At 35.8% G+C, this 27,525-nt stretch overlaps 1 protein-coding gene across 1 annotated transcript in view; it reads left to right on the top strand.

Moving 5' to 3' along the window:
* The window catches only part of flr (actin-interacting protein 1 flr), a 219,278-nt gene that overhangs the window by 152,657 nt on the left and 39,096 nt on the right, over window positions 1–27,525 (top strand). Inside the window, exons 11-13 of the mRNA XM_090414883.1 lie at window positions 15,724–15,877; window positions 15,976–16,060; window positions 24,413–24,523. Coding sequence (XP_090271009.1) covers window positions 15,724–15,877; window positions 15,976–16,060; window positions 24,413–24,523 — 350 coding nt within the window. The remainder of the gene's footprint in view (window positions 1–15,723; window positions 15,878–15,975; window positions 16,061–24,412; window positions 24,524–27,525) is intronic.

Here is a 27,525-nt window from a genome sequence, read left to right as displayed (position 1 = left end):
CTGCTAATTTTAAATTTTATGCTTTGGCAATAGACGAAAGTACTGATGCTACTAATACAGCTCAATTGGCAATTTTTATTAGAGGTATTGATGACGAATATAATATCACTGAAGAAATGGCTTCTTTAGTGCCATTAAAAGACACAACTAAATCAAGAGATTTATACGAAGCAGTGAAAAATACGTTAAAGCGATTTTCTTTGTCCGTTGTGAACATATCTGGTATAGCTACTGATGGTGCCCCGGCGATGATAGGTAAAAGAGATGGACTTGTAAAATTAATAGAAGACGATGCAATTGCCTCCCAGAATTTAAGTATGATGAAATATCACTGCATAATATACCAAGAAAATTTATGTGCAAAAGCTTTAAAGATGGATAATGTCATGCAGATTGTCATCAAGGCAGTAAATTTCATAAGGGTCAAGGGATTGAATCATCGCCAATTCCAGGAATTCCTTAAATTTATGGATGCTGACTATGGGGACATCATTTACTTTTCGGAAGTAAGATGGTTAAGTTGAGGTAAAATGTTGAAAAGATTTTATGATTTGCGAAATGAAATCAAGTCGTTTATGGAATCAAAAACAAAATTTGTGCCAGAAATTGACGATGAAAACTGGCTCACAGATTTGGCATTTTTAGTAGACTTGACCGCTCATTTAAATGAGTTAAACATGCGTCTTCAAGGTGAAAACCAACTGATCAGTACAATGTTTCAAACTATAAGAGCGTTAGAAATGAAACTGAAACTATGGCAATCTCAAATTAAGGCAAATAATTTTATGCATTTCGACATGTCCTGTGAACAACGAAAAATATGCAGCCTTGCTTTTTGATTTGATACAGGAATTTGAGAAGAGGTTTCAAGATTTCTGGAAAAATCATCAATCTTTTGATATATTTGACTCCATTTTCAGTCGACATAAACATATTACCTGCCAATTTTCAAATGGAATGCATAGAGCTACAATCTGACATTCAACTTAAAGAAAGAAAAATTTAATCATGTCTCTTTACTAGACTTCTATAAGCTATATCTTCCCAGAGAAAAATATCCCTCGCTTCACAATCATGCATTATTCATGTCATCGCTATTTGGAAGCACCTACATTTGTGAGCAGCTATTTTCAAGGATAAAGCACACGAAAAATAAAACTAGAACCAAAATATCTGATGAGCACCTTGAGAACTCACTGAGAATTGCAACTACTTCCATCGAATCATTAGTGTCTCAAAAACAATGTCAAACATCTCGCTAATTTCATGTTGCTATCTTGTCTTTTACTTTTATAATAAAAAATTCATGAATTAATGAAGTTTAAATTACTTAAATATGTTAACTATACATTCTACGTTTTTTTGCTCATCAGCTATCGTTAGTGTTAGTGTATTTTATGTGTGGCCCAAAACAACTCGTCTTCTTCCAATGTGGCCCAGGGAAGCTAAAAGGTTGGACACCCCTGATTTAAAAGATTGAAATGTAAGAGATGCTTAGATCAGTCACCTGAATAATATGCTAGTTTTGAAGCTGTATCATCTGTAAAATGTATTATCTTCTTCACTAGTTTGTCTCTTTGCCATTTCACTAATCCTTTCACTACAATCCTTGATTGTAGATTCCTTTTCATGTGAGTTCAGTAAATCTGCAGTAAATGCTTCTAGAGCTAAGCCAGTTTGCTCTTTCAACCATAGTCATTGCCTTTACCAAACAAGATTCTAAACTTTCAGAGATTTCAGTTAATTGTGAGCAGAGTTTCTTTCAGTCTGCCTTTAGATTGGATTTCACAAGTTAATTCCATTCTAGGCATCTAACCATTTTTATACCATCTAAGTGCCAAAATTTTGTCAAAACTCTTGGATTGTTGGGTTGTTTTCCTAATTGTGACATGCCTTTATATATGTACCTCAAATTACATTTGTCATGTTCACTAAAAATAGCTGAATTATATCTAAAACCAAAATTTTACATGTCCTATAGATTCTCAGTTTGGGATGCAGTTGATATTTCCTATGTTCCTACTAATTTTCATAGTTCTTGCCTTTTATTTCACTTATTGACTTAACAATTGATTCAAGTCTCAGTAATGCCTCGTTATATGTTACTTCATTAAACATAGCCTGAGAATGAGTAGAATGTTCTTGATGTAAGATATCTTCTGAAAAATGATTTTTGTAAGTTGACCATAGTGATAGAGGATCAGTCATATAGCAGTGAACCAACATTACAGTGAACAAAAGGTGCAAAGGTAACGGCGAGTTTGAAATTATTGCAGGGCTGAGACAATTAGACCAGTGATAATCATCTTCTATCAAATTCAAAAACTTACATGCATCATAGTATGTTGGATATACTACATTATTTACTGTTCTTAGGTCACTGAATAATTTTGGTCCTTTCACACAAATCAAGAGCATTTGTAAATAAAAGCATTCAGCATTATTGGGATGTACTCTATAAACATGACCTAGAACATTACTCTTTTTCTTACCAGGATAGCCATCCATGTTGGCATCCAGTCTTCTTTTGAAATTTGTTTTGATGCCAGGTGTAGTATGTTGGTACCTCGTTATAGGTCAGTGTTTGGGCCAAATTATCTTCAATGCATAGCTTAAAAAAAGCTGTTAATGTTGTGTTCCTTGGTGACTTCACTATGATGAGTGCATTATTTCTGTGAAGTATACTCTTTGACCATTTTCGAGATGAACTACAGTTGAATGGTGCTCATGAATATCAAAAGAAAAAATCCACCAAACAGCTTCAGAGGTGCTGATGTATCGTCCGGCTTGGTTATGTTCATTTTGCAAACCAAACATAGTTTGGTCTGAGCCTTGTTGATATACTTGCATACATATTTGATGGATTTCACGGTACTGTAAATTTCAACATTTATGTTTGCATTAAAGGTTCATGACAAAACTGGATTATATGGCGATTATCAATTTCAAAAGTTCCTTGGCTATTTATGTATGGTAGCAATTCGGCCACTGAAGGAGCAGGTCAACAATATCATGGATATTCATCCTCACCTGTTTGAGTTTCATTTCAAATTATCTTAGACATCTCTTCATGTACTTTCCTGACTTCATGCGCGTTGAGATTGGATTAACAGGTCCACATGGAGTGTGCATTGTGTTTTGTTATGATATTGAACATTACTTTGTCACATTGAGAGGTATCTTGGTACTTCTAATGGAATTGATTTCATGGCTCTTGATTTTATCTTCAAGTCAAATCAATATGTGAGCTTGTGGCAATCCTCTTTTTTGCCATTCTACTGAATACATATAGCAATCGCCTCCATGCTCCAAAAATCTTGTGCTGCGATGAGATTTATCAATTTCTTCAGCTTGCTATGAAAAACTCTTGCAATGATGTCATGCCTGTCATAAATCTTGTTACCAGGTAGCAAATTTTTCAAAATATCTGGCCAATTACTGTTGCACTTAAAGGTAATGAAAAGGTCAATGCCACCATATGCTCTAACCATACGTTGCATCCTGAGTCTTTTTTTGTTGAAATAATGGGAAGCTTCCCACGAAAGAAGGCAATATTTGAATTTGGCCAGTGTTTGAAGCATTTTCATCAGTGCACAATGCATCACAGGAATGGATATAATTTTCTACCTGAAGTTTATTTACTTTTAGTTTAAACATATGTATGTGAGACACTCAGATCCAATTTTAGCATACATGCCAACCCAGTATTGATTGATGAGCTGACCATATTTATGTAGTGGATTTAAATTTTCCATCTATACCATCATGCGATACGCATAAAAATTCACTGATGAAATGGTTTTTCTACTTGTAGGTTCTTCACTTCCTGGATTCATTTGTGGTAAATCAATGCAATACCATCTTCTATTCTGCAAAATAAAAGTGGATATTGGAGAGAATCATAGGCTCTATGCATCTCACTTATCCATTTCAGTCTATTGTTACAACCATGTAAGATTGTCTCAACAGTTAAATTCTTGCCCAGTAATAACAATCTCTACTTCATTAGCTGTGGGTGCATTGCATCTATCTCTGTGATATCCTGTAGGTACTCGGTTTGCATATATGGCCAGTCTTAGTTCTTGCACAATGTTAGCATTCTCTATAGCTGACTTAAAAGTTTGTATATACGAGGGTGGTCTGAAAAGTTCATGACCCAACAATGAAAAAATGAATTTATAATTTCAAAATTATTTTTATTTTTCAACATAATCTCCCTTAAGACTAATACATTCATTCCAGCGCCATTATCCTGTCCCTGTAGTGGTTCTCAGTAAGATCTGCAAAATACTGCTCTATAGCTGCAATCACCTCTTGATTCGAAGAAAAATGCTGACCAGCGAGGAAGAGTTTTAGTTTTTGGAAGAGAGAGAAGTTACAGGGAGCCAAATCTGGGGAATAGGATGAATGTTCCAACTATTCATAGTGCAAATCCCTCAATTTTCCCATTTCCAAAACACCTTTGTGGGCAGCTGCATTGTCCTGAAGAAAGGTGATTTTTTTTCTTCTGCAAACTGGGTCTTTTCTCATGAATTTTTTCGCCTAGTGTGGTTAAAAGATCGGAATAATGTTCCCTGGTTATTGTTTTACCCTTTTCAAGATGATTAATAAACAAAATGCCTTTAGCTTCCCAAAACACTGATGCCATGACCTTTCCTGCTGATGGAACCAACTTTGTCTTCTTTGGTGCTGAACAACTGGCTTCTGTCCACTGTTTTGATTACCGTTTGGACTCTAATGCGTAATGGTGAATCTAACTCTGATCCATAGTAATAAATCGAAGCAAAAAATCAGTTTTAGTCTTGTTAAAATGCTCTAAGCACCGTTCAGATTTCATGCTAGTGCGTTTTTGATCTGCATGGAGCAAACACGGCATCCATCTTGCTCAAAGCTTTTTTCATATGCAATTCTTCATGCAAAAAATGTCCTACATGTTCTTTTGAAATGCCTATAGTCTCAGCAATCTCACACACTTTTGCTCGCCGGTCATCCAATACCATATCATGCACTTTTTTCAATGATTTTTGGTGGTGTTATACTTTGGACGTCCTTCATGTGTATCATCTTCAAGGCTGGTACGGCCATGTTTAAACTGGGCAGCCCATTTCTTAATTGTCGAACACAAAGGAGAAGAATGCCAATAAACTTTTATGAACTTCGAACGAATTTCTTGTGGCATTAAACCTTCTTTTACAAAGAATTTTATAACCACACAATACTCAATTTTATCCATTTCAAGGAATACGGACAACACTTTTGCTTCAGACAGCTGTATAAAACAAACCTTGATAGAATGACTTGCAATTTCACATGGATGCTTATGACAGATGTACTAACTTAGAGGGGAAAAAACTGCCGATAGTGTTGCCATCTATGGTCGAGGCCAAGAACTTTTCAGACCACCCTTGTATATGTTATTGTTATGCTGATGTAACATTCTTTGATAATCAGATACAATTTCCGAGTTCAACCCCGTGATCTGTCTACAACGGAAAGCTGCTTTTCGTGTAGGTTTGAAATTAAATAAATTTGTAAAAATTTATGATCATTTGGTTCGACTGGTAACAAACTTCCAGCCAAATGGTACACCTGTCCTTGCATCTTGAAAGTAGGCATGAACCCCCCTTTCAACTATTTGCTTCACACCCCAAATGATGTGATTTGAAATGTGGAATTGTAAGCTCAAATAGTTTCAATAAATTGATGAGACTGTGGATGTTGCATTGTAGTGAGTGATAATAATGGTTCAGGAGGAGCTGTGATTTCATTTGGTTTCACCTTTCCATTCAAACAACATATCGGAGAGATTCATGTCTATATTTAAATGCTTTACAGTGCTGACATACTAATCATAGTACCAACCACAACTGTTGAATCACTGGAATATCTAATATTGCAGTTGTAAGAGAAAGCAGACCATTCCTTATTATTCTAACAAACTTCAATAATTTCACTCTATTTAGTGTCATACACCTTGCTGCAGGAGTTGAGTGACATAGAACTTGCCCTTCATTGTGGCATATTGTAAAAAAATTAAAATACCTACTATTAATTATAAAAGCTACTAATAAATACTGATATTAATATAATGATAGTAATAATAATGGTAATAACAAAAGATCTTTGCAAAATAGTAGCCAAATATTGTTAAACTGCAGTACAGTAATGTGAGGCTATTCACTACAGCATATACTATGAATGCATTTTATTTACTATGAATGCACTACAATCTATATGGTTTGCTAAAGTTACCGATCAACCGTTACTACAATTATTGGCCTGACCTCTGGTGAAAAACCTGGTATGAAAGAAAATTTAAAGAAGCCTGTGAAATTCTGATTAACCACCCTAATATCAACAATAATGGTGGCATAAAAATTCCAAGAATTTGGATGGCACGTATTCAGCCCACTTAGTATCTAGCAGACTTTAGGAGACTATTCCATATCAATTGGTTGAAATTTATATGTATAATCACATTTTTTTTTTTTTGTTTGTTTGTTTGTTTCTTTTTAAATACAGTGGTATCTCGCAAATCCGAACCTCTTTAGTCTGAACCCTCCAGTAATCCAAACTGCAGTTTGAAAGAAAAAAAAGTTTTATTTATTACTTATTATTTTGTATATTATTATTCCAGTACAGTATTTTTTTCATACCGTCGATTGTGCAGTTATAGTGTAGGCCTATTTTGATATATTGTGTGTTCGTGTTTGCTTGGGAAGCCGTAGAACCTGAAACAATTATAGCATCATTGAAAAAACTGTGGCCTTCTAGAATTTACCAAGATAACGACGGTGATATACAAAAAGAGGAAATTCAAAATGTGCATAATTTGGTTAAAAATATAAATTCAGATGTTGAAATTTCACAAACAGACGTTATGGAATGGATTACAGGTAGAACCGAAAGTGAATTAGAAATCGAATCAAATGCTGAAATTATAAATATGATGCTACAGAATGAATACGAAGACAATGATGACGATAAAGAACTCAAAGGGGAAAAAAAGTAAAACATGGAGAGGCAGTTGACAGTTTTAGTATGTGTATAGAATGGACTAAGAAGAATGATACGACATTCTCCAAAATCTTATTGCTAATGCAGCTCCAAAAAGAAGCATTCGAAAAAAGTTTAGCTTCCAAGAAGCAAACGAAAAACAGTGACTTTTTTTAGAAAGAAATAAAAAAAAAACTTTTTTGTGTGTGTTATTTTGTGAAACTTTTTTTTGTGTTGTGTACAAGAAAGTGATATTCTGTACGCAAATTAAGTTACGTACTGAACTATACAATTTTATTAAATCAGAATCCTCAACAATACAGGTACATACAAACTACATTTTTTATTAAAATAAACTTGTATACTGTATTATTTTTTAAGTTTCTCATTACAGTACAGTAGCTTTTTTCCTATCAGTTACTTCATTTATTTACAGAATTAAATTGATGTACCATTAGAATCTGATTATTTTTGTCTTAAATACTAGTTATTGTCTCTTGGGGGAAAATTTGCTAATCCGAATGAGCACGGTTTTTATTATTTCGGATTAGCGAGATACCACTACACACACACACACACACACACACACACACACGTTGTTCTCCAGCCCAACTCTTAGTTTTGTAACCTAATAGATAATAATAAGACTCTAGCTTTGATGTAGTAAAGGTTTTTTTTTTCCACCAGAGGTCAGGCCAATAATTGTAGTAACGGTTGGTGAGTAACTTTAGCAAACCATGTAGATTGCAGTGCAGCTTGTTTCTCTGTATATATTGTGTATGCTCCAGAGGATGAAGGTCGAAATGTGAAGTGTTGATTTTGGTTTATATTAAACTAAAGTTTTACTCTATAACATAGTAGTTGTCTCCATAATTTTTCAAAATGTATTCTGATCACCGTGTAAATGTGAAAGAAAGGATACTATGAATGGGATGCTTCTGACTCGTGCCAGCTCTCATGTTATGCCATGGTTTCTCACCTGAGCAAGGCGAGCCTCTCCCCTCCATAGAGACCTACCAATGTGCTTGGCAACTTCATTTACTTCAATAGCACATTGTACTTGACACACTATGATTTTTTTGCATATTGTAAATCACCTGTACAAGATAGACATATGCTGTTACTGAGTTTTTTTTCTTTTGTAGCTCTCATCAAGATCTACATTTTTGTCACACATAGTATGCACCTATTTTCTGCAGTTCAGCCAGTACATTTAGTTGAACACTCACAGGTGGGCAGCAGAGGGAGGTATAAAAAAAAAATTCACTGCTCCATAATCTGGAGGTGTACATCAATGAAAATGCACATAAACTATTTTTGGAATGTTCTCTATCTACTGGTAAAGACATAATCAAAATTGGTCAATTCATTCTCGAGTTATAAGTGAACATTGAAAACAGACTTTGCTCTATACCTACTCTATATTATAAAATGATAAGCTGAAATTGGAAACGAATGCGATGTTGGCTTGAAACGGATGTAGGATGTAACATTTTTGTCAAGTTATTTGAAAAGTTTTGAAACTCGGGCTACCCTGAGTGTTGAGTCTTGAAAATTCGGGTCATTGGAATTCAGGGAGAACCGGCCTACCAGTCTGGAATACTGGGGTTGGGTGCCAGGGGAGTGGAGTCCCCCTTTTGAAGACTCGACACTCAGGGGCTACCCTGAGTCTAGAGTCTTCAAAATTCGAGTCATCAGAATTCAAGGAGAACCGGCCCACCAGTCCGGAACACGAGGGGTTGGGTATTGTAGGAGTGCCTTGGGTAGGGCTTGAATTAGTGGAATATAACCAGCCTTTTCTTAAGACTGAGGAAACAAATCAAGCTTTGATGAATCTTATATATATATATATATATATATATATATATATATAGATGGATAGATAGATAGATTGATAGATGGATGATATTTTTTTTTTTTTTTTATTGTAAACATAACAATCTTATATACAGGATTAACCGGTTTTTGGTTTTCTCTGCAGTCAGACAGAGAGGTTACATGCTCATACTCTTGTTGAGGTATGTTACATCGAAGTCACTTATAAGGCTAATTACATTTTTTTTTTTTTTTTTTAAATAAATTAAAGCCATTAAGAGTTATTTTAACATGATAACATAAGATCTTGTTTTAACATAAGAACATAAATGTGGAAGAACATAGAAGTTACTATTGCACAATATTATCCATTAACATGAGAGTGCCAGCTGATTAACTTTCGCACTGTTAAGCACAACAATCCTTCTTTCTTCCCCCTTTCTTTTTTTTTGGGGGGGGTAAAGGTGTCACTTCTATGCTGGAAAGTGGATTATAATGCAGTCGCCCTGCTCAGCCAGGAGTTGATTCCGTGGATTCCATTCTTGGTGGAAAAGATCTAAGGTGTTGTTTTGCCTATGGTGGTGATGTTCGTGTAGGATCCGACATCTCACCTTTTGTTGGAAGGCTGCAGTGAGTTGGTCAGTTGCCTCTCTCTGTGAAGTCGCTGTGCTGTCTGGTCTTGTATGTTTGAGGTAGAAGTTATATATTACCGCTTTTGCGGTGATGAAAAGGTAATTGCAGAATGAATGGTTATTTGGCTCCACATGGACGAGATTGAAATATTCCTCTTCTGTATGAAGATTACCACATGTAAGAGCTGCCGTTTCCCGAGTCAAACTGATTAATTTAGTGTTGACTGGGCATTCCAAGTAGACATGCCGGACCGTTCCTAACTGGTAGCAGAAGAGGCAGTTATCTGAGACGTTTGAGTTAAATTTTCGTAATATAGTAGGAGTAGGTAATATATTATGCCACATTCTCCACTGAATATCTGCGTCAGGTTTGATGGCTCTTGTGCGATATGGTAGATCCCATTGAAATAGTGTTTGCTCAGATGATGCAGGATTTTCCATCAAATTGCTTTGGTTTGACTGTTGTGTTATGGTGCTGTAGATCTTGTTGGTGTTGCTGGGTGTAAGTTTCTCCCATGAGTTATTGGTTTTTATCAGAAAGATAGGCGCCAAAACTTCTGAGTTTGGAGGAATAAGCCCAACTTCTGTTATGCTATCAGGCATAGCGGCTTGAAACGCGGCCTTTACGGTGTCTATCTGCTCAGACTCATTCCCATATTCCAGGTTTTCGAGTGAATTTGGAAAGCGCCAGGTGAGGCTTGGAGAAAGAATGTCACCCAAGATCCTCACGTTTCGCCAGCTCCATGGAGGAAAGAAAAATTCTTTCTGAGTGATCGGGCTTCTTACCATCGTGTTGTGAAAGATGGGTTCCATGAGGATTTCAGGTAGGGATGCTGTCTTCACTGTGTGCTGGAGGTTTAGCTTCTTCCATCGTCGAAGGGCGTCTTTGTAGAAGTTTGTTAAATTTACAGGCACTTGAGCTGTTGTCATTCTTAAGGTGGTGGAGAGAGAGAGACCTCTAGTGGCAGAAGTGAAAATATACTCAGTGGTGCACTTGTGTGATATTTCCTGTTGTAGGGCATTTATGAGAAATCGAGCGCGGAACGTTGTTATCCTGTTGTCAATGGAGACCAACTTTTGTCCTCCATCTTTGAGAGAAGTACATAGCTGGGAGTAGGAAAGCCAGTTTGTTTTATTCCATATGAATCGATATATGGTTGACTTTATTTGTTTGATGAATTGAACTGGTGGCGTAAGGATCTTTAGTGTATGCCAAAGGACACTGGTGGCTATTTGGTTAACGATTATTGTTCTCCCTCTTGTGGAGGCAGAGGCTCGTATTGCTGCCCACTTTCCTAGAACTTGCTTGAAACGCTTGTTTAGTGTTTCCCAGTTCTTATCCACATAAGAGGGTGTGTTTCCTAGGTAAATCCCCAGGTATTTGTTTCCCTCTGTGGACCAGGTACCAGACATTGGGGAATCGGTTCGGTTTTTCCATTTGCCACACCACAGTCCTGTGGTTTTATGTGTGTTTAGTTTGGCTCCTGAGGCTGCCTGATATTGTTGGTATGCCATTTGTATGTTATGAAAGTCCTCTTCTTTGCGGGCTATGATTGTAACATCATCATCAGCATATGCTGTCAGGGTTATGGTTTGGTAGGGAAGTTTAGGGCGGAATGCTTTGAGCAGCATGCTGAGTCTACACAGAAAGGGTTCGATGGCAATTGTGTAAAGAGGACCGGAGAGTGGACAGCCTTGTTTAATACCTCTGCTGTATGGTGCAGTTATGGTAAGCCTGTTGTTTATTTTCATGCAAAACTGTGCCTTGGCATACAACATTTTAATAGAGTGAATGATGCCTGAGCCAAAACCAAATGCTTTCAAGCAGTTGAAGAGGTAAAGGTGTTCAACGCGGTCGAAAGCTTTTTCTTGGTCTAGTGTTACAAGACCCATTGTTTCACTGTTGTTGTTCGCTATGCTTATGAGATCCCTTATGAGATGTAAGTTTTCGTGGATAGATCTTCCAGGGATGGAATAGCTCTGATGCCTATTTATTATTTCGCTCAGAGCGGGTTTAAGTTTGTTGGCAATGGCTTTGGATATAATTTTGCAGTCGGTGTTTGTGATAGAGATGGGTCTCCAGTTTCCTAGTTTCGTCGCGTCTCCTTTCTTTGGAATGAGTTTGATAACTGATGTTGTCATATTGAGTGGAAAGCCATTGGTATTCGCTTCGACAAATACTCTGTAGAGGATAGGTCCAAGCTGTTCCCAGAAGGACTGATAAAATTCAGTGGTGAGCCCGTCTATGCCAGGAGATTTATCTTTAGGTAAGGAGGTGCAGGCAGTTTTCAGATCGTGTAACGTGATAGGGAGTTCTGTGTTACTCCTTGTTGTTGGTGAGAGTCTTTTCACATCGGAGAGAATTTTATTCGTGGCCTCCATAGATGTTGGGTTGGCTTGGTACAAATTTTTGTAGTACTGCAAGGTATATAAGAGGATTTCGTCATCATTTTCTATGATGTTTCCATTATCTGTTTTAATAGCAGATATAGTGGTGCACTCTTGTTGGCGTTTTTCTAGTGAAAAGAAATACTTTGTAGGGGCATCTGCGAAGTTAATATGTTTGCGTCGTGCTCTTATTAGTGCTCCTCTTGCAGAGTGCTCTAGGTGTGAGCGTATGGTGGCTTCTAGGGACTGGATAGATGGATGATAGATAGATGGATGGATAGATAGATAGATAGATATACAGTGATATTCTTGTGCAGTTGTAAAATTTCATGATTTCCATTCTATACATGATAAAATCAATTTGAAACAAAGGTAAATGAAAAAATTTATTTCAGATTTTTTACATGGTCAGAAGGTTGAATTCTGATTGGAGTAGTTGCTGCAATAGTACCCATCTATTAAATAAGGAATAAAGCTGAATGTGAGAATTACAAAATTTCTCTGTGTGTTCCTTTCAAGCATACTTGAAAAGAAGTTGAGAAAGATTGTGGAAGAGAAACATGGAGAAGAACAAGCTAGGTTTAGGCCAAATAGAGGTTATGAAGATCAGATTTTCACTTTAAAACAGATAGTTGAGAAATCATTGGAATAAGACAAAGATCTGTATATTTAAGTTTTGTAGATCTGGAAAAGGCATATGACAAGATTCCCATAGAAAAGCTTTTCAAAACACTTCAGTTATGAATGGAACATTATGCAGAGCAGTACATAGTCTATATTTAAGTTGTCAGTTAGTAGGTAGAATTGAAGCAAATACAGGAACATGATTTGATATGAAAGCAATTCTAATATCAGCCCTAATGCCACTTTCTTTCATAGATCACATTATGAAAGAAAGCACCATTAGGGTTGACATTAGAATTGGAGATGTCAAACTTAACTCTTTGCTTTATGCAGATGATGAATAGCATTGAATAACAGCTGTAACAAACTTGCCGTTAAAATTGGCAATAAAAAGACCAAAACTATGAAAATAGGCAGGAGCATAGAAAACTTCAGCTGTATTCTGAGTGGAATCCTATAGAACAGGTAAAACATTTCAGCTGTTTAGGCACAGTTTTTAGTGAAGATGGCAGGATAAATCTGGAAGTAGGCAACAGAATAAGCATAGATGGTATGGTGGGTAGCTATCTGAATAAATTTTTATGGAATAAGAGAGATATTAGTCAAAACAGCAAACTAGCAGTACATATGACAGTGTTCAAAGCAGTTTTAAGTTATGGATCTGAGAGTTGGATTAGAAATAAACCATTTGATCAGAGACTAGAGACCACTGATATGAGGGTTCTGAGAAAAATTAGTGGTGGAACCGATGTCATCAATGGCAGAATCATATTAAAAATGAAGATATTAGAAAAGAAACTTGACGTTATCAGCATTCAAGAAAAAAAGACCTGTAAGAAAGCCAAGGTTTTAGGTGGATTGATTTAATCAAAAGTGCCTTAGAAGCACAAAATATTAGATATGACAATATTGAGGTGTTCAGAAGTAATAGACTGATTTGGATGAAAATTGTTGATAGGAGATTAATAATAATATAAACTTAATCATGTAGTGCTTTCATTATAACCAGAACACTCCTTGGAGATACATAGCAGGAAATTGATGATGGTTTTTGCCAAGTTAAATTTCTTCATCCACATTAGGAGCAAGGATGAAGAAATTTAACTTGAGCATTAAAATTCAAAACTTACTTGAAAACAGCAATGAAATAGAAATATCAAGTGCAAACATTTCTCTAAACCTTTCGATGGCACATGTTGTGAATCCAGCTAAGGAATTCATTCGCAGTTGTCATTAATTGATTGATTTTGAAGTTGACTGCTAGTGAACATGAACATTTGCAGGACTGAGGTGAGAGCAATGGGTCGATAGTTTGATGTGAGATTTTAATCTTTTTTTATGGAATGGGATGAATTTAAACTTTCTTCCATACTGTTAAGTGTTATAAAACTTGAGTATGAAACTATCAGAGGCATGGGGATGTCATTGATCTCTTAAATATTTTGACTTTTCATATTGTTCTGTCATTTAGGCCATCTCTTCACTCCCTCTATTTTTCCAACAAATCTCATATCTGCAGTCCCACTGTTGTTAATCAACTGTTTTGTCTTTAACCAAACTCTCTGCTTCATGTATTAAAATTGGTTCACCACTCTCTTGTATATTGGTAGTTTGGTGTGTATTAACACGTTCGCTGCCAACTACGAGTATACTCGTAGTGGGTAAACCTGCTTCACAAGCCAGCTACGAGTATACTCGTATGACGCTTACCGCCGGGAACGAGATTATTGTAGTGACCTTGAAGTGAAAATCCTTGGCTTGTGGGGCTAGCATCAAAACTGTGTATTCTCATAGACCGTATATGCTCTGTACAAGCCAACTACGAGTGTACTCGTAGGACGTTTACCTCCGGTAACGAGATTATCGTACTGACCTTGAAGAAGTAAAACTGCTCAGCGTAGGGAAACAGACCATGCCAAAGTAGCATGGCAGCGAACGTGTTAAATTAAAAATTTCTGGCTTTTAGAGCATAGACATTGAGCACAACCATTTTTTAAAATCTTCTGCTCAGAATTATAGTATTACGATGAAATAAACTTATTTTCTAGATACTATTGACGCAGTAATGATCATTGGTAAGTAGCATACACAGTTAATGATTTTCAGAGAGAAAAAAAAATGCATAACTTAGTTCCACTTTGTGTTGAGAAGATTATAATAAATAATACAATAGCATACACTGTTTCATAAAATGTGTATTATGTACTGCTAGGAAAAAAAAAAAAGTCCCAACTGAAATCTAATAGCACAGGGTGTGTTTTTTAATTTGCATACAGGCTATTTCAGAAGTTCACTATAATGAGCACTTCATTTATTAACATTGGCCTTATTGAAATGTTGGAAAATGACAAGTCATGGTTACCCAATGAATCGCATCCTTTTGCAAGTATATACTCATGAACCATTCTAGGACAAGATATTTTCCTCCAAAATACTTTCACTTAACCTTTTGCTATAAAAAGCTATTACAAATTTGCTGTAGCGAGAGTTGAAGTATGTAGCTGTGTTATGCTTCTTCAAACAGAAAAGTTAAAAACAGATCACATTTATATAAAATCATTAAAATGAAATGATGTGATTTATCAGTTTTTAATAGTTGCAGGCTGAACAGAAGCTATAGAAATTATAACACATGATCAATCAAACCATTTAAGTATCTGATTTGAGGACCAGATAGAACTGCTTAAAGTGAAAAAAAATAGATAAGTGTATATCAAATTATCTTCATTATGTCATAAGTGTGTAAAAAATCTGCACTTAATATATTAAATTTTTGTTTTGAATTTTAATTCCTTAAACATAACCAGTAAGCTGGTAAATGAGAATTCCAATTTGTTTATTGTAATATTGACAATTTACTATCTCTTGGGGATTAAAATTCTGCTCTTTCTCTTGAAAGCAATTTCTTACCATCTGGGTGTAAAAAGTTTAATTGTTTCATTAATTTTTTATCTTAATAGTCATTCTGTGTGATAAGGTGTCCCTTTAGCTGAAGTAGAGAAACTCAGCTATGGTAATTTTCAGAAAAAAAAAATACAAAGTAGGCAAATGTGTGATTTAGTCCCTGCTTTTGCATCAGTTCAAATGCCTTCAGTCTTGATTATTATGAGATAAAAGGGCTGAGATGTTTCCTTGTTGCTATACAAAAATGTATGATTTCTGTTTGGAAATACTGCTTCACATTTAGAAGTTTGTAAATTTGTTATTGGGTAATTTTGTACTGTCTTGATACCTTGCAGTTGGCTTGATATTTCTTTAACATATTCACCTTTTTGGGATGCCGCTACTGGAGATCAGGACAGAGTTCAGGGGAAAGGTCACAGTAATCAGGTACAGGACATGGCTGCCAATAGTGAAGCAGTTTATACCTGTGGATTAGATGACACAGTGAGATCAATAAACTTAGCTACAAACCATTATGCGTAAGTTTTTAAAGTTGTCTTGCAGAATTAAATTTCAAAAACATTAACAATTGAAAATTTAGAGAAATTCACTCTTTTTATATACATATATTTTATAGAACTGCTGAGATAAAGATGGACTGTCAACCACGAGGTATTACTACTAGAGATGGCACTATATTACTTGTTGCAGGCATCAATGATGTAAGCTTTCTTTGTGATATTAATTTTATTTCAGCTTTATTTTTAACATTATGCTATAACATTTCACTACCTAAGTGAAAAAGTATTAAAAGGTGAAAAAAAAAATAAAGACAAATTACACCTTCCCCTAATGTTAACATCAATTCCACTATTTTTATTTAATTAGGTTGTAGTAGATATTTGCAATGTAGTAAAATGCCAGGGGTACCGTAATTGACATGGCATGATATCCTACAGCCAGGGACAGATCTGGGAAGGGACAAAATGTTGCACTTGCTTCTGGCAGAGCTTAACGACAGAGCAAAAATGAAACAATCGAAATTATATGTCAAACGTGAAGAAAACCAGAAGCAAACATGTGAAATAACAATTGTATCATATTGTAAGAGGATGAACTTTGCCTGTCTCATTTTGCAAGGAATGAGACATCCCGCTCAAGAAGCAAAAACACTTGCTGCAAGAATGAGAATGGAAGTTCTTAAGTAGAAATATTAAGTTTTTTTTAATGGTTTTAATTTACAACATAATAATAAGAAAATAGATAAGTAACTAAATATTTTCTTATTCCTGTGTTGTAAATTAAAACCATTAAGAAAAACTTAACACATACTGCCAACATAAACATTTCTACCTGTCTTAAGCAGAAAGAAAATTTTAAGTTGTCTTGAGATGAATTAAGAATATGGTCACCTTAAAGAGTGTTTTTAATTGAGAACCTAACCTCATTTTTGACTGCATAATTACAGAAATAGAGACTACAATAGAAAGTGCAAAAAAATTGAACAAATATTTGCATTTCTTAATGTGCCTGAAATAACAAAGATAACAGTTCATGATTTACAAAAAACACAGAACAAAAACATAGATTTTTGTTCTGTGCATAGATTCAGCTCATAGATTTATTTGCTAAAGAGAGCCTACAAAGTAAAATTTGGAGAGACTTTTTATGTTTTTGCTGAATTTCTACTTCAGCATTTTTACCAAACAGAAAAGTACATTTTTGCTTTCAGAAAATAGTTAAAATTTCAAAACTTTGTAATAGTGGCAGCAAAAATTGTTTTGTTCCTCCCCATCTCACACACACACACACTATGATTATTTTTTGTTTTTTAGATCTGACTCTGTCCACAACAGAAGCACAAGGTTTGCAGCATATTCTAGATCAGGATTTCCGCAGAACACTGGTGTTCCGCGAGAAGTTCTGGAATTTATCATTTTAGTTTTCAAAGCATTTTTCATGAATAAATATTTTATAGTGGAAATATTCTGAGGAAAATAATATTCGTGAATATGTCGAAAAGCTCAGACCCAGAACACCTAATAACATCTGTGTAGCAATTGTTAGTGACCAAGCTGTGTATTTTTAAACATGGAAGTATTCATGAATTATTGTTAATTTTCACAAATCGAAACCTTTCGACATTTGGGAAAGGGAATACCGCTGTTTATGACTGGTCATAAAAATTGCCTGCAAGCAGATTATAACAATGGGCAGCATAAACTGAAGGAAATGACATCTGTGTAGCAAATGTCAGTGACCAAGCAGCATATTTTTAAACATGGAAATATTCATGAATTATTAATTTTCACACAGAAATCTTTCAACAATCGGGAAAGAGAATACCGCTGTTTATGACCGATCATAAAAATTGCCTGCAAGCCAATTGCAACAATGGGCGGTGTATCCTCTGTTCTCATAACTGAACGAAATAACATCTGTGTTGCAGATGTTAGTGACCAATCAGCAAGGAAGTATAAAGAAAATTTTTCCACTAAAATTGAAGATCAAGGTAGTCTGTATCCGGTTCTCAAATCTAGTAATACTGTATACTTACTTCACAAGTTCGTATTGTAGGGTTAAAGTTTTGAAACCATAGTGCTGTGATTTTTTAAAAGTAATAGGCCTGCAGATTTAAATTTTAATATGAATAAGAGACAAGGAACTTTATTTAATTTTGGTATTAAGAAATCTCTTATTGAAGGTGTTTGGGACACCACAGATAGTGAGTCATTCACCACCAGCCTACGATGCGATCTCTGGGATGTACAAAACGAAGGGGAAAACTACCAGCATACAGGAGAAAAAGTCTGCATTCACTTGTAAGTACTTATAATAATAATATACATTTTTGGTGATCAGAATGGGATATGTCAATGAAAATCAGCACAAATTAATTTAATGATGTTTATGTTTAATTGGTGTTTAATTAATTACTAATTATTAATTAATAATAAAAATCAGCTAAATTAACAATTAATTATTAATTAATGCATTACAAAATAACCAAGGTGTTCCGTGAAAATTTCAGGATTTGTGAAGTGTTCCGTCGTAGGAAAGGTTTGGGAAATGGCGTTCTAGATAGTGAGACTCACTATATGACATACTACAAACCTATCGCCCCTTCTGACTGATAACTCGTCACTGGCATGACCTGTTGTTGCAGGGATTATTAGTTTTTAATATAGGATGGCCATTGAGTGCAAGATATTGTGCCAGTTGCTATACCACAGCTTCCATTATTATTTTTTAAATTCAAGATGTTCATGGAAAGACTGTAAACCTATATAGTACAGTGTAACATAGTAGGCTAAAGGCTACATACAGAAACCTTCCTCTACAGGCCAAACTGAACTTCCTAATGCCACTTCAGCCATCCATGTTTTGAGAATTATTAGTATGTCCACTTTCCAGTCAGCAAGCTGTGGATTTGATACCACCCTGACACATGGATGTGTATGAATGCCTTTGTTAGACCACACAAAGTGGTGAAAATAGCTTAAGAAAATAAATGCCAGGTTTTGGTCTCTTAAGAGTATGGTTTCTGTATTATAACCTTTAGCCTGCCCATGGTGCTAATACTAATGTCCTGTAGGCTAACAGCCTTTCATTGGTGGGAAGTCACACATCAGATGACTAGACAGTGAGTTGCATAAGCTAATGAAGCCATTATATTATATCCTGAATGATAAGAGATACTATATCTTTTGTCATTCTCCTTATTTTTAAGATTGCACTTGCATTAGACCAGATGACAAGAATTACCTTAAAATTCTAGAATGTAATAAAAAGTTGTTCATAAATTCACAAGGAGAAAAGTAAGTCTTACTGGCTGTCCTTGTTTATTAATTTTTACACTGAATATATAGGATATTTTTAAACAGAAAGTGATCACCACTTAGCCTAGAGCAGATAAAATGACGATCATATGATGATCATATAAAATGTTGATCAAATAATGGCCAGTCTGGCCGGCCGAGTGGTTAGCATATCTGCTCTCCAGCCAAAAGGCTGGGGGTTCAAATCCTGTCATGGGCATGGATGTTTGTGATTGTCTGTGGGAATACTAGTGGTGGTGGTCGGCATTAGATGGCGTTGGTGTAGTTGCAATCAGTTGGTGGACGAGTGGTGGAAACAGAGTTATACAGCAGATACCCTCTCTCGATGAGTCTTCTATCTCCTGGAGGTGTTGTATAATAATAATATTGAAAAGAAATGTGTAAAAATATTAAGAAGAATGTCGGTTTTCACATATGAACTTTAGACTCAAATATACAAATATTACTGGAGAAAAAAAAATGAAAATGTTTTTAAAACAGTGACCAGACCTTGTAGATTGAGTAGCAATTCTGAAGAAAATGTTCGTTGATTCAATTAGGGAGGCAGGTGGTTAATTGCTTGCAAGAATAGAAAAATCTGAATTTGATGGTGGGTCAAAGAGAGACATTGTCCTAGGAAAGAAGCCAGCAGGTCCACCTTACAGAATACAGAGAAAAATGTTTTCAAGCAAACCTGGCTTAAAAGCAGGCTAAGTACTGTATTTACTCGAACATAACTCGATCTCACGTATATCTCGCACCCCTAATTTTACTTTGCGAAAAAATTAATAAGTTTCACATATACCTCACACTCAAAAAAGTTTTAAAACTTTAAAAGAAATAGTGAATGTTGTTATGGCAGTTTTCAGATATTTTAGAATTCAGTTAGAGAATCAGCATTTCAACTCAATCATTGGTTTGCCTTTGTCATTGAGTCGTGCGATCTTTTGTTACTACTGCACCAATAATGAAACTGTTTTAATTACAGAAGCACTGTCTCTAAAGATTTAAATATATTGTATGATGAAGGTAAGTCTCCAATCACATAAATAACGTTGATAATTAAAATTTAAATACATTCATTTTATAAATAACGTAAGCAAGTATAAATTATAATGAATACTGAGGATTTACTTATAATGTCAATTTAGTTTCTTTTTCTTTTTTCCTGAAAAACTTTAGTTTACGAAAATCCCTGCATATATCTCGCACCCCGATTTTTTAACTTTAATTTTGGGGAAAAAAGTGCGAGTTATATTCAAGTAAATATGGTAATTCATGAGAAGACTGGTAAAAATGTAAGAATAGAAGATCTAATCTTTAGGGATACCTGTGACATAACTATAAATAATAAATTACATGATAACCACAGTAATTAACTTTAATGAAATAAAGGGTACAAATATTTCTTACTGAAATTAACAGTACATCATCAGTGTAGACAACAAGCAGTTCAAAGGAATGGAATACAAAATACATAAGTCGGTGGATTACCAATTAAAAACTTGCATGCTAGAATTTAATATTAATAAATATTATTAAATAATTCTTAAAAACTTTCTTTGATGGTCGCATAAGATAAGAATCTCCCAAACTTTTGGGAGAGAGAGAGAGACAATCATTTTGATTCAGATTTGGCCGATGTAAAAGGGCTTCGCAACTTTCTTTGAAAAGCCATTCATATTTAAACTTGCATCTATGGAGAAGACGAGCTTTATCTCACTGGATATTGTGTTTAGTGTCAATACGATGTTGTGCCAGACCAAACTTTTGCGGTTTCGTGTATTCGATATAATATTGATGTTCATTCATTCTTTTTTCCACAGAACAGCCTGTTTGTTCAAAGTATGTTAAATTACATACTGATTCACACAGTATCTGGTAAATGCCAGCTAATGATAGAGGTGCCAGTTTGTCTTTTGTAGATGGCAAGAGGTGAGAAATTTTGTTGATAGGAAAATATGTGGGAATGAGATGATACTTCTTCAAAATTCTGCCAATCGGTTCCAAGATGCCAGAAATATAAGGGATTGGAACGTGAAGTGTTGAAACATAGGAGTCAATTATCTGCTGGATTTGATTAAGGTTCTAACCATTAAATTCCATTAACATTTTGATAGTGAAAAGTTCTTGTTGTAAACTTGAGGGAGAGGAGCACACTTTATGTGCTCTATTAATTAAAGACTTGATAACACCAATTTTTTGAGAGGTGTGATGAGCAGACTTTTGATGAATGTATCTGCCAGTAAAGGTTGGTTTTTCGATAAACACTGGTTGATAAATTATCAGAGGCTGTGCGTGTAAGAAGGATGTCCAAGAAAGGTAAACTACCAGTCTTTTCTTTTTCGATGGTGAACTGAATGCGTGGGTGAAGGCTATTGATCTGTTATAGGAATGTAGTAAGTTCCTCTTCAGAATGCAGCCAAATAGCAAAGACATCATCAACATAACGAAACCAAAGAGAGGGCTGGGATGAATGGATGAGAACAAGGTGTCTTCCAGATGGTTCAAAAAATAGTTTGCCAAAGGTGGAGACAGAAGGCTACTTATGGCAGTACCTTCAACTTGTTTGTAGATCTTGTTTTCCCAGCTGAAATATCCTGATTGTATAACAAATTCAAAAATTTTTGCAATATCCGGAGGGTAATTATCATATAGTAAATTAACAGTGTCAGTAAATGGGGGTGCTTAAGGGTCATAGCTATATAACTGAGAGGAGACCTCCACATAGCCTTCAAAGGAATGTGGAAAACCGACCAGAACGTCTGACCTAATGTCCAGTCCTCACCTTCTCGTGGTGCACCCTGTTAGGTATCTACCTGGATACCTGGAACGGACAAGGAATGGGCTGACAATTTGGGATTTTGAGATTTGACATTTCAATTAAGGATATGACTGCTTTGCCACCATTTTGTAGCAGTGTGATATTGACCTGGGAAGTAGCCAACTTTATGGATATTCCAATTAGGGCAGGTTATGTGTTAAACTAGAAAGCTGGAAATTATGAAAACTCAGGAGAATACTGTGTTCTGTCCCCATAGCATCTTTACTGAATGAGAAAGATATCAGTAAATGGGAAGCTTTGAAAAAAAAAATTCAGTTTGTGAATGTGCCATTAGAGTTTGAAGAACAAATAGAGTGGGAATAAGATGCGTATATCTGCTTATGATACAACCCTTGTGTCATAAGCAGACGCAATTGTTTAAATAATGAGGACTGAGATCTATTAACCTGGGGTATGTAACATAATATTGCTACCACAGTAGTGAATGAAGAGACAGAAAAAGAGGTTCCAGAGCTATTGCATAAAGTAATTAATATTCAGCCAAACTGGCTGGGTCCTTGACATATTTATATAATTAGTGTTAGTGCAGGCAAGATCCCCACAGGAATGGAAAGAATGTATGATAGTTGATCCCATCTTGGCTCAAAGAGATTAACAAAAAAAGCTTAAACCTTATCATGGCAGACCACCCCAGATATATGGAGTCCCAAAAATTCATACACGTGACATCCTCTTTGTCCAATAGTAGACAGCCCCTGATCTACAAACTGAACATTTATCCAAATCACTTTGCACCCCCCCCCCCATACACACACACAAGCAACTACATCATCTGTTAAAAATGTATACACTTCTGTACACTTTAAAACATTAATAAAAAAATCTAACATTGACAGATTTAACATCATGGTCAGTTTTGATATTACTTAAGTATTCACCAATGTAGCTTTAACAGAAACCCTTGACCTCATTAAGCTACATTTCTTCCTCACCCCCATCCTAACATAACTGAATTATTCAGATTCACCATATATTAGAGTTATTTCTTATGGAAAGGGAAATATACAAGAGTGGATGGGACTGCAATAGGTTTTGTTCTTTCCTCCCTTTACACCTTCACTATAGTTAACTTCTATTATAGAACATTTTGAAAACCAAGCAATCAACACAGCTACACTTAAACTAATAGTTTGTTTTTGCTATTTGGCCTTGCTAATTTTTGCATACCATACAGCAATCCATGTTCACTGTTAAGGACTTACTTTTTTTTCTTTTAGTCAGAACTGTAATGCTACACACCACCTGAAGTGGCAACTTTGAGATCATAGAGTAAACGTTTTGAGCTCCTTTTTCATTCTAATTCCGATTTACACTCATGTGTAGACCCACACTTCACTATGCAGGCATTCGAAACCGAAATCCTATGGAATAGGTTGGTTAATCCTTATTCCAGGAATGTCTTATGTCTGTAGATGTGTGTTCAGGGGGCTGGTTCGTCCTATTCTGAGGGACAAAAACCCAAGTTTCCAGGTGTAAAAACCCTCCACCTCCATATGAGAATGGCTAACTCACCTTTAGTTGAAAGAGACCAAATAAAGATTCCTCATGTCTTGGACAGGAATTGAACCCAGGTCTTTCCGACCAAATGGCTTCATCTATACCAACTGGGCTATGAGGCTCTTCCTTTTTCATATACCATAAATTTAAGTCATTTTTCACAGTGATGATTGAAATATATACAGTTTGTAAGGGAGCATCTATATTGTAGTGTAGAGAAAACTGCTGACATGCTGCTCAGAAATTTTCTCTAGTGTTGTACAGGGTTAGCCTAAAAGAAATACAGTTTAAACACTTTATAAATTGAAATTTGTTTGTTACATCAGCAACATTTGTTGTGTTACAAAAGGGTCACACATAGAATACTTGTAACTTACCCATGTAAACTTCAGAACGTACTCTTCAAAATATGTAAGTTACATACATACAAAATATGTATGTAAGTTTCAGCCATGCTATTAAAACTCTTCTTTGCAGGCTAACCCTGCATATTGCTGAACTATATTTTTACAGATATTTTCAAAAAAAAGAAAAAAAGTCAATCTCATGTCAAATTTTTAATAACAATAAAACATATTCATTGCAACTTTTCAATAAATGGAAAATTGCAGTGAACTCAGTAAACAAAGAGAAATATGAACTTATCACAAAGTCACTCTGCATATGTTGTACTGAGATATCGGTAAAGAGTTCTACACTTCAGAATATTAGAGATGAAATTCTGCTATGTTTCGAAAATATGATGGTATTCATTCAGTGGTTACCTGTAAAACTACTGATTGTTATAAATCATTCCTTCTTAAAACTATCTAATTTCTTTTCCGAGAGCATCTCAGTATTTTACAATTAAGCATTTTGAATGCAAAATGTTATTTTTACATTTATTTGAGTAATAGTTTGTTCTTTTCAATTAGATATGTGTAGTAGACAGCGGACAGAAAATGTCTTCATTTCCTGTTGATTATGAACCTAGTTGCATTAGTCTACATCCTAAAGAGTCAGATGTTGCTGTTGGAGGAACCAAGGTAAATTTTGTGGCACTTAATTTTATATTAGAATAATTGTATCATCTGATGCTGATTTCAGCACTTATCCCTTCAAGTGTGATATAGTCGATTCATTTTGACATCACTAATTTTTAGTATTTTCTTATGTTCTTATCATGACCTGACCTGATCATAAACCGTAGAAATATCTAGAATGACCCCATGGTTTCACCAAACCTTTCTGTTACTTGGTTCTACAGATGAGTGATGATGTATCAGAGATCTGCTGTCAGTTAATTATGACAGAATCTGATTGATTAACTGGAAGGCACCTAGTGGTGAAACAGTTGATAATCACCTCATTTTTGAACTGAGGTGAATGCAATGTGATGACAGTGACTGACTTGTTTCCTTTCTTTAGGATAGGTAAGGTAAATAGATGATTATGAAAGATAACATAAGGTGGGAGTTCATTTAGGAGCACAAGTTTTAAACACTTGGTGGAGGGAGATACCATCAGGAGTAGCAGACTTGTTGGTATCCAAGCTATTTAGGATTCTTCTCTGATGTGTTTATGACAAAGACTAGATGAAGCATATAGTGAACAGTTAATATATTGTAGGAGGGAATACTTTACCTTGATCATCAGTTCAGGAGTTGTAAAATAAGAGTAATGTAAGGAACTCGATCTTCTCTTCATCAGTCTCATACAGTGGTATCATCTGGTGTGAGACATGTGCCTTGACTGCCATTTGAGCAGGAGACAACTTTTTTTTTTTCTCTTGGCCCTTTTGAAGTCTGTTATGGATTGGACAGTGATCTTTATGCAACTGTTGCATGCTGCCTTGTAGACTGAGAGTATCTGAAGTTTAGTCTTGTGCCACTTGTGATATTCTAATTTTTTTTTTTTATTGCACTACCTATGCACACACTTCAAAACCAAAATTTGGATAGTGGTCTAGGTGTTTTGGGTGCATTGAGGCCTTCATTCCATTTGCAAGTATTTCAGTTGTTGGTAAGAGATGGGTCATTAAGAAGTCTAACTGCTCTCCTCTGTATTGAGTCAAGCATTTTAAGGGAGCTTTTCGGGAGCCCCCCATATGTGAGAACAGTATTCAATAGCTAGGTGGATTTGTGATTTGTATAATGTTAACAGCTTCAGGTGTGAAGTAACGTCTTGATCGAAAGAGATATCCTAGTTTTTTTTGAAGCTGAGGATGCAGTGGTTGTGATGTGTTTGTGCCAGGAGAGGTTTGATGTCAGGGTAATTCCAAGAAGAGAAATCTCAAATTGTCTGGAAATTTGGGTATAGTCAAAAAGAATACTGGAAAGAAATGGTTATTTTTTATGAGAAATAGGACAGAACTGAATTTTATTATCATTGAAATTGATGAGGTTATCTGAACTCCCATTGGAGGATGACTTGGAAATCAGAATTTAGGGCAGTGGGTTGATGTGATGTTCTGTAGGTTGAGGTGAGTTGTGAAGAGTAAGGTTTATCAAATGAAAGGAAGGAGTGCAATATGCTGTCACCTGCAAAACTGTGTATTGGGTTGGAGGTCGATTGAAGTAGGTCATTGATATATAGCAGGAAGAGAGTTGGTGAGAGGACAGAACCTTGTGGAACTCCAGCATTAGTTGAATAGTGAGAGGATAAGGAACCATCACACATAGTGTGCATCCAAACAGAAAGCTGGCAATCCAACTGCAGAAGTCCTAAGAGAGACAAAACGATGGTAGTTTGCTCAGTAAGCCTTTGTGCCAGACCTAGTGAAAAGTTTTGGAGATATCAAGTGCAACCACTTGAGATTTGCCAAACTTCTCCATAGTTGTCCAGAGATGGGTGACATAATATGTCACCCATCTCTGGACAACAGGAAATCTTCTCACATATTATGTGAGCAGATTTCCTGATCAGCAGTGAGAATCCATACTGGCAGTCATTTATTAGATGGGTGTCTTCAAGGTAGTGTAGGAGTTGGGAATTGATTTTTTCCATTACTTTAGATAGGACTGAGGTGAATGAGATAGGACAGTAGTTGACTTGTCACCTACTGTCCTTGTCTAAGGCAGTGACTTGTCACCCTTCTTTGGTAATGGGTTGAATGTAAGTCAATTTCCAGGCTGTGGGATAGATACCAGTGGAGTAAGAGTACATACAGGCGACATAGGATAGGTGTCACCTCTGGTGCACAAACATTCAGGACAATTAGAAGAATGCCAGGAGACTTTTTTTGTGTCTAATTTAAACAGTATTTTTCTGATCTTTTCCGAGCAAAAGGATATAGGGGTCTTTGTATGTTGGGCATTTGGAATGGGTGGGGGACATTTACTATTGTCAGCTATGCATGCATTAAAGCAAAGTGTGAAGCCAGAAGATTGGCTTTTTCTTTTGGTGATGATGCAATAGAGCCATCTGGGTATGATAGGGGTGGGAATAGTGTTGGCCAGAAGTTACGGCCAATTGCTTTGGAGGGAGAGAGAGACCAAAAGGCTCGGCTGCTCTTTGGACAGGCTGCTAGTTTCCTAGGAGATGCTTTTAGTTCCTTCAAACTCTGTTTTGGAAGCATTGATTGTTTTTTGCATCTATTTTTGGGCTGCAGTATAAGTTCTAAAGGAGGATGGGGGTTCTTGATTTGAGTCAGTTACTGTATGTTTGGTTTTTAATTTGTACAGCTTTGGCACATTTTTGTTGAACAGGGTTTAGTTAGGCTGTTCAGAGTAATGTGGGGAATGTATGTTTCAATGCATATCAGGATTACTTTGGTGATAAATTCTGTGCATATGTTTGGGTTGGAAGGCTGGAAGCAATAGTCCAATTATGGAAATGTGGCATAGAAGTTGCAGAGACTGTCCCACCTGGCACTGTTATAATGTCAAACTACTCTTGTATGGGAGTGGCTGTGTAAGCATTGTTGTGTGTAGTAGGAGATGAACACTAGATTGTGGTCAGAATACATAGGGTGGAGGGCCCACAACTTCCATTGTTTATTTGGAATGGTCATTGGTGAGGAAGAGTTCTATCGTGTTGGGAGAGTGGT

The sequence above is a fragment of the Typopeltis vanoorti genome, chromosome 26 (assembly GCF_054136105.1).
Source record: "Typopeltis vanoorti isolate ZY-2024b chromosome 26, IOZ_Tvanoo_1.0, whole genome shotgun sequence".
NCBI classification, from domain to species: domain Eukaryota; kingdom Metazoa; phylum Arthropoda; class Arachnida; order Uropygi; family Thelyphonidae; genus Typopeltis; species Typopeltis vanoorti.
The sequence above is the reverse complement of the archived record's forward strand: the minus strand, read 5'-3'. Positions and strand labels throughout refer to the sequence as shown.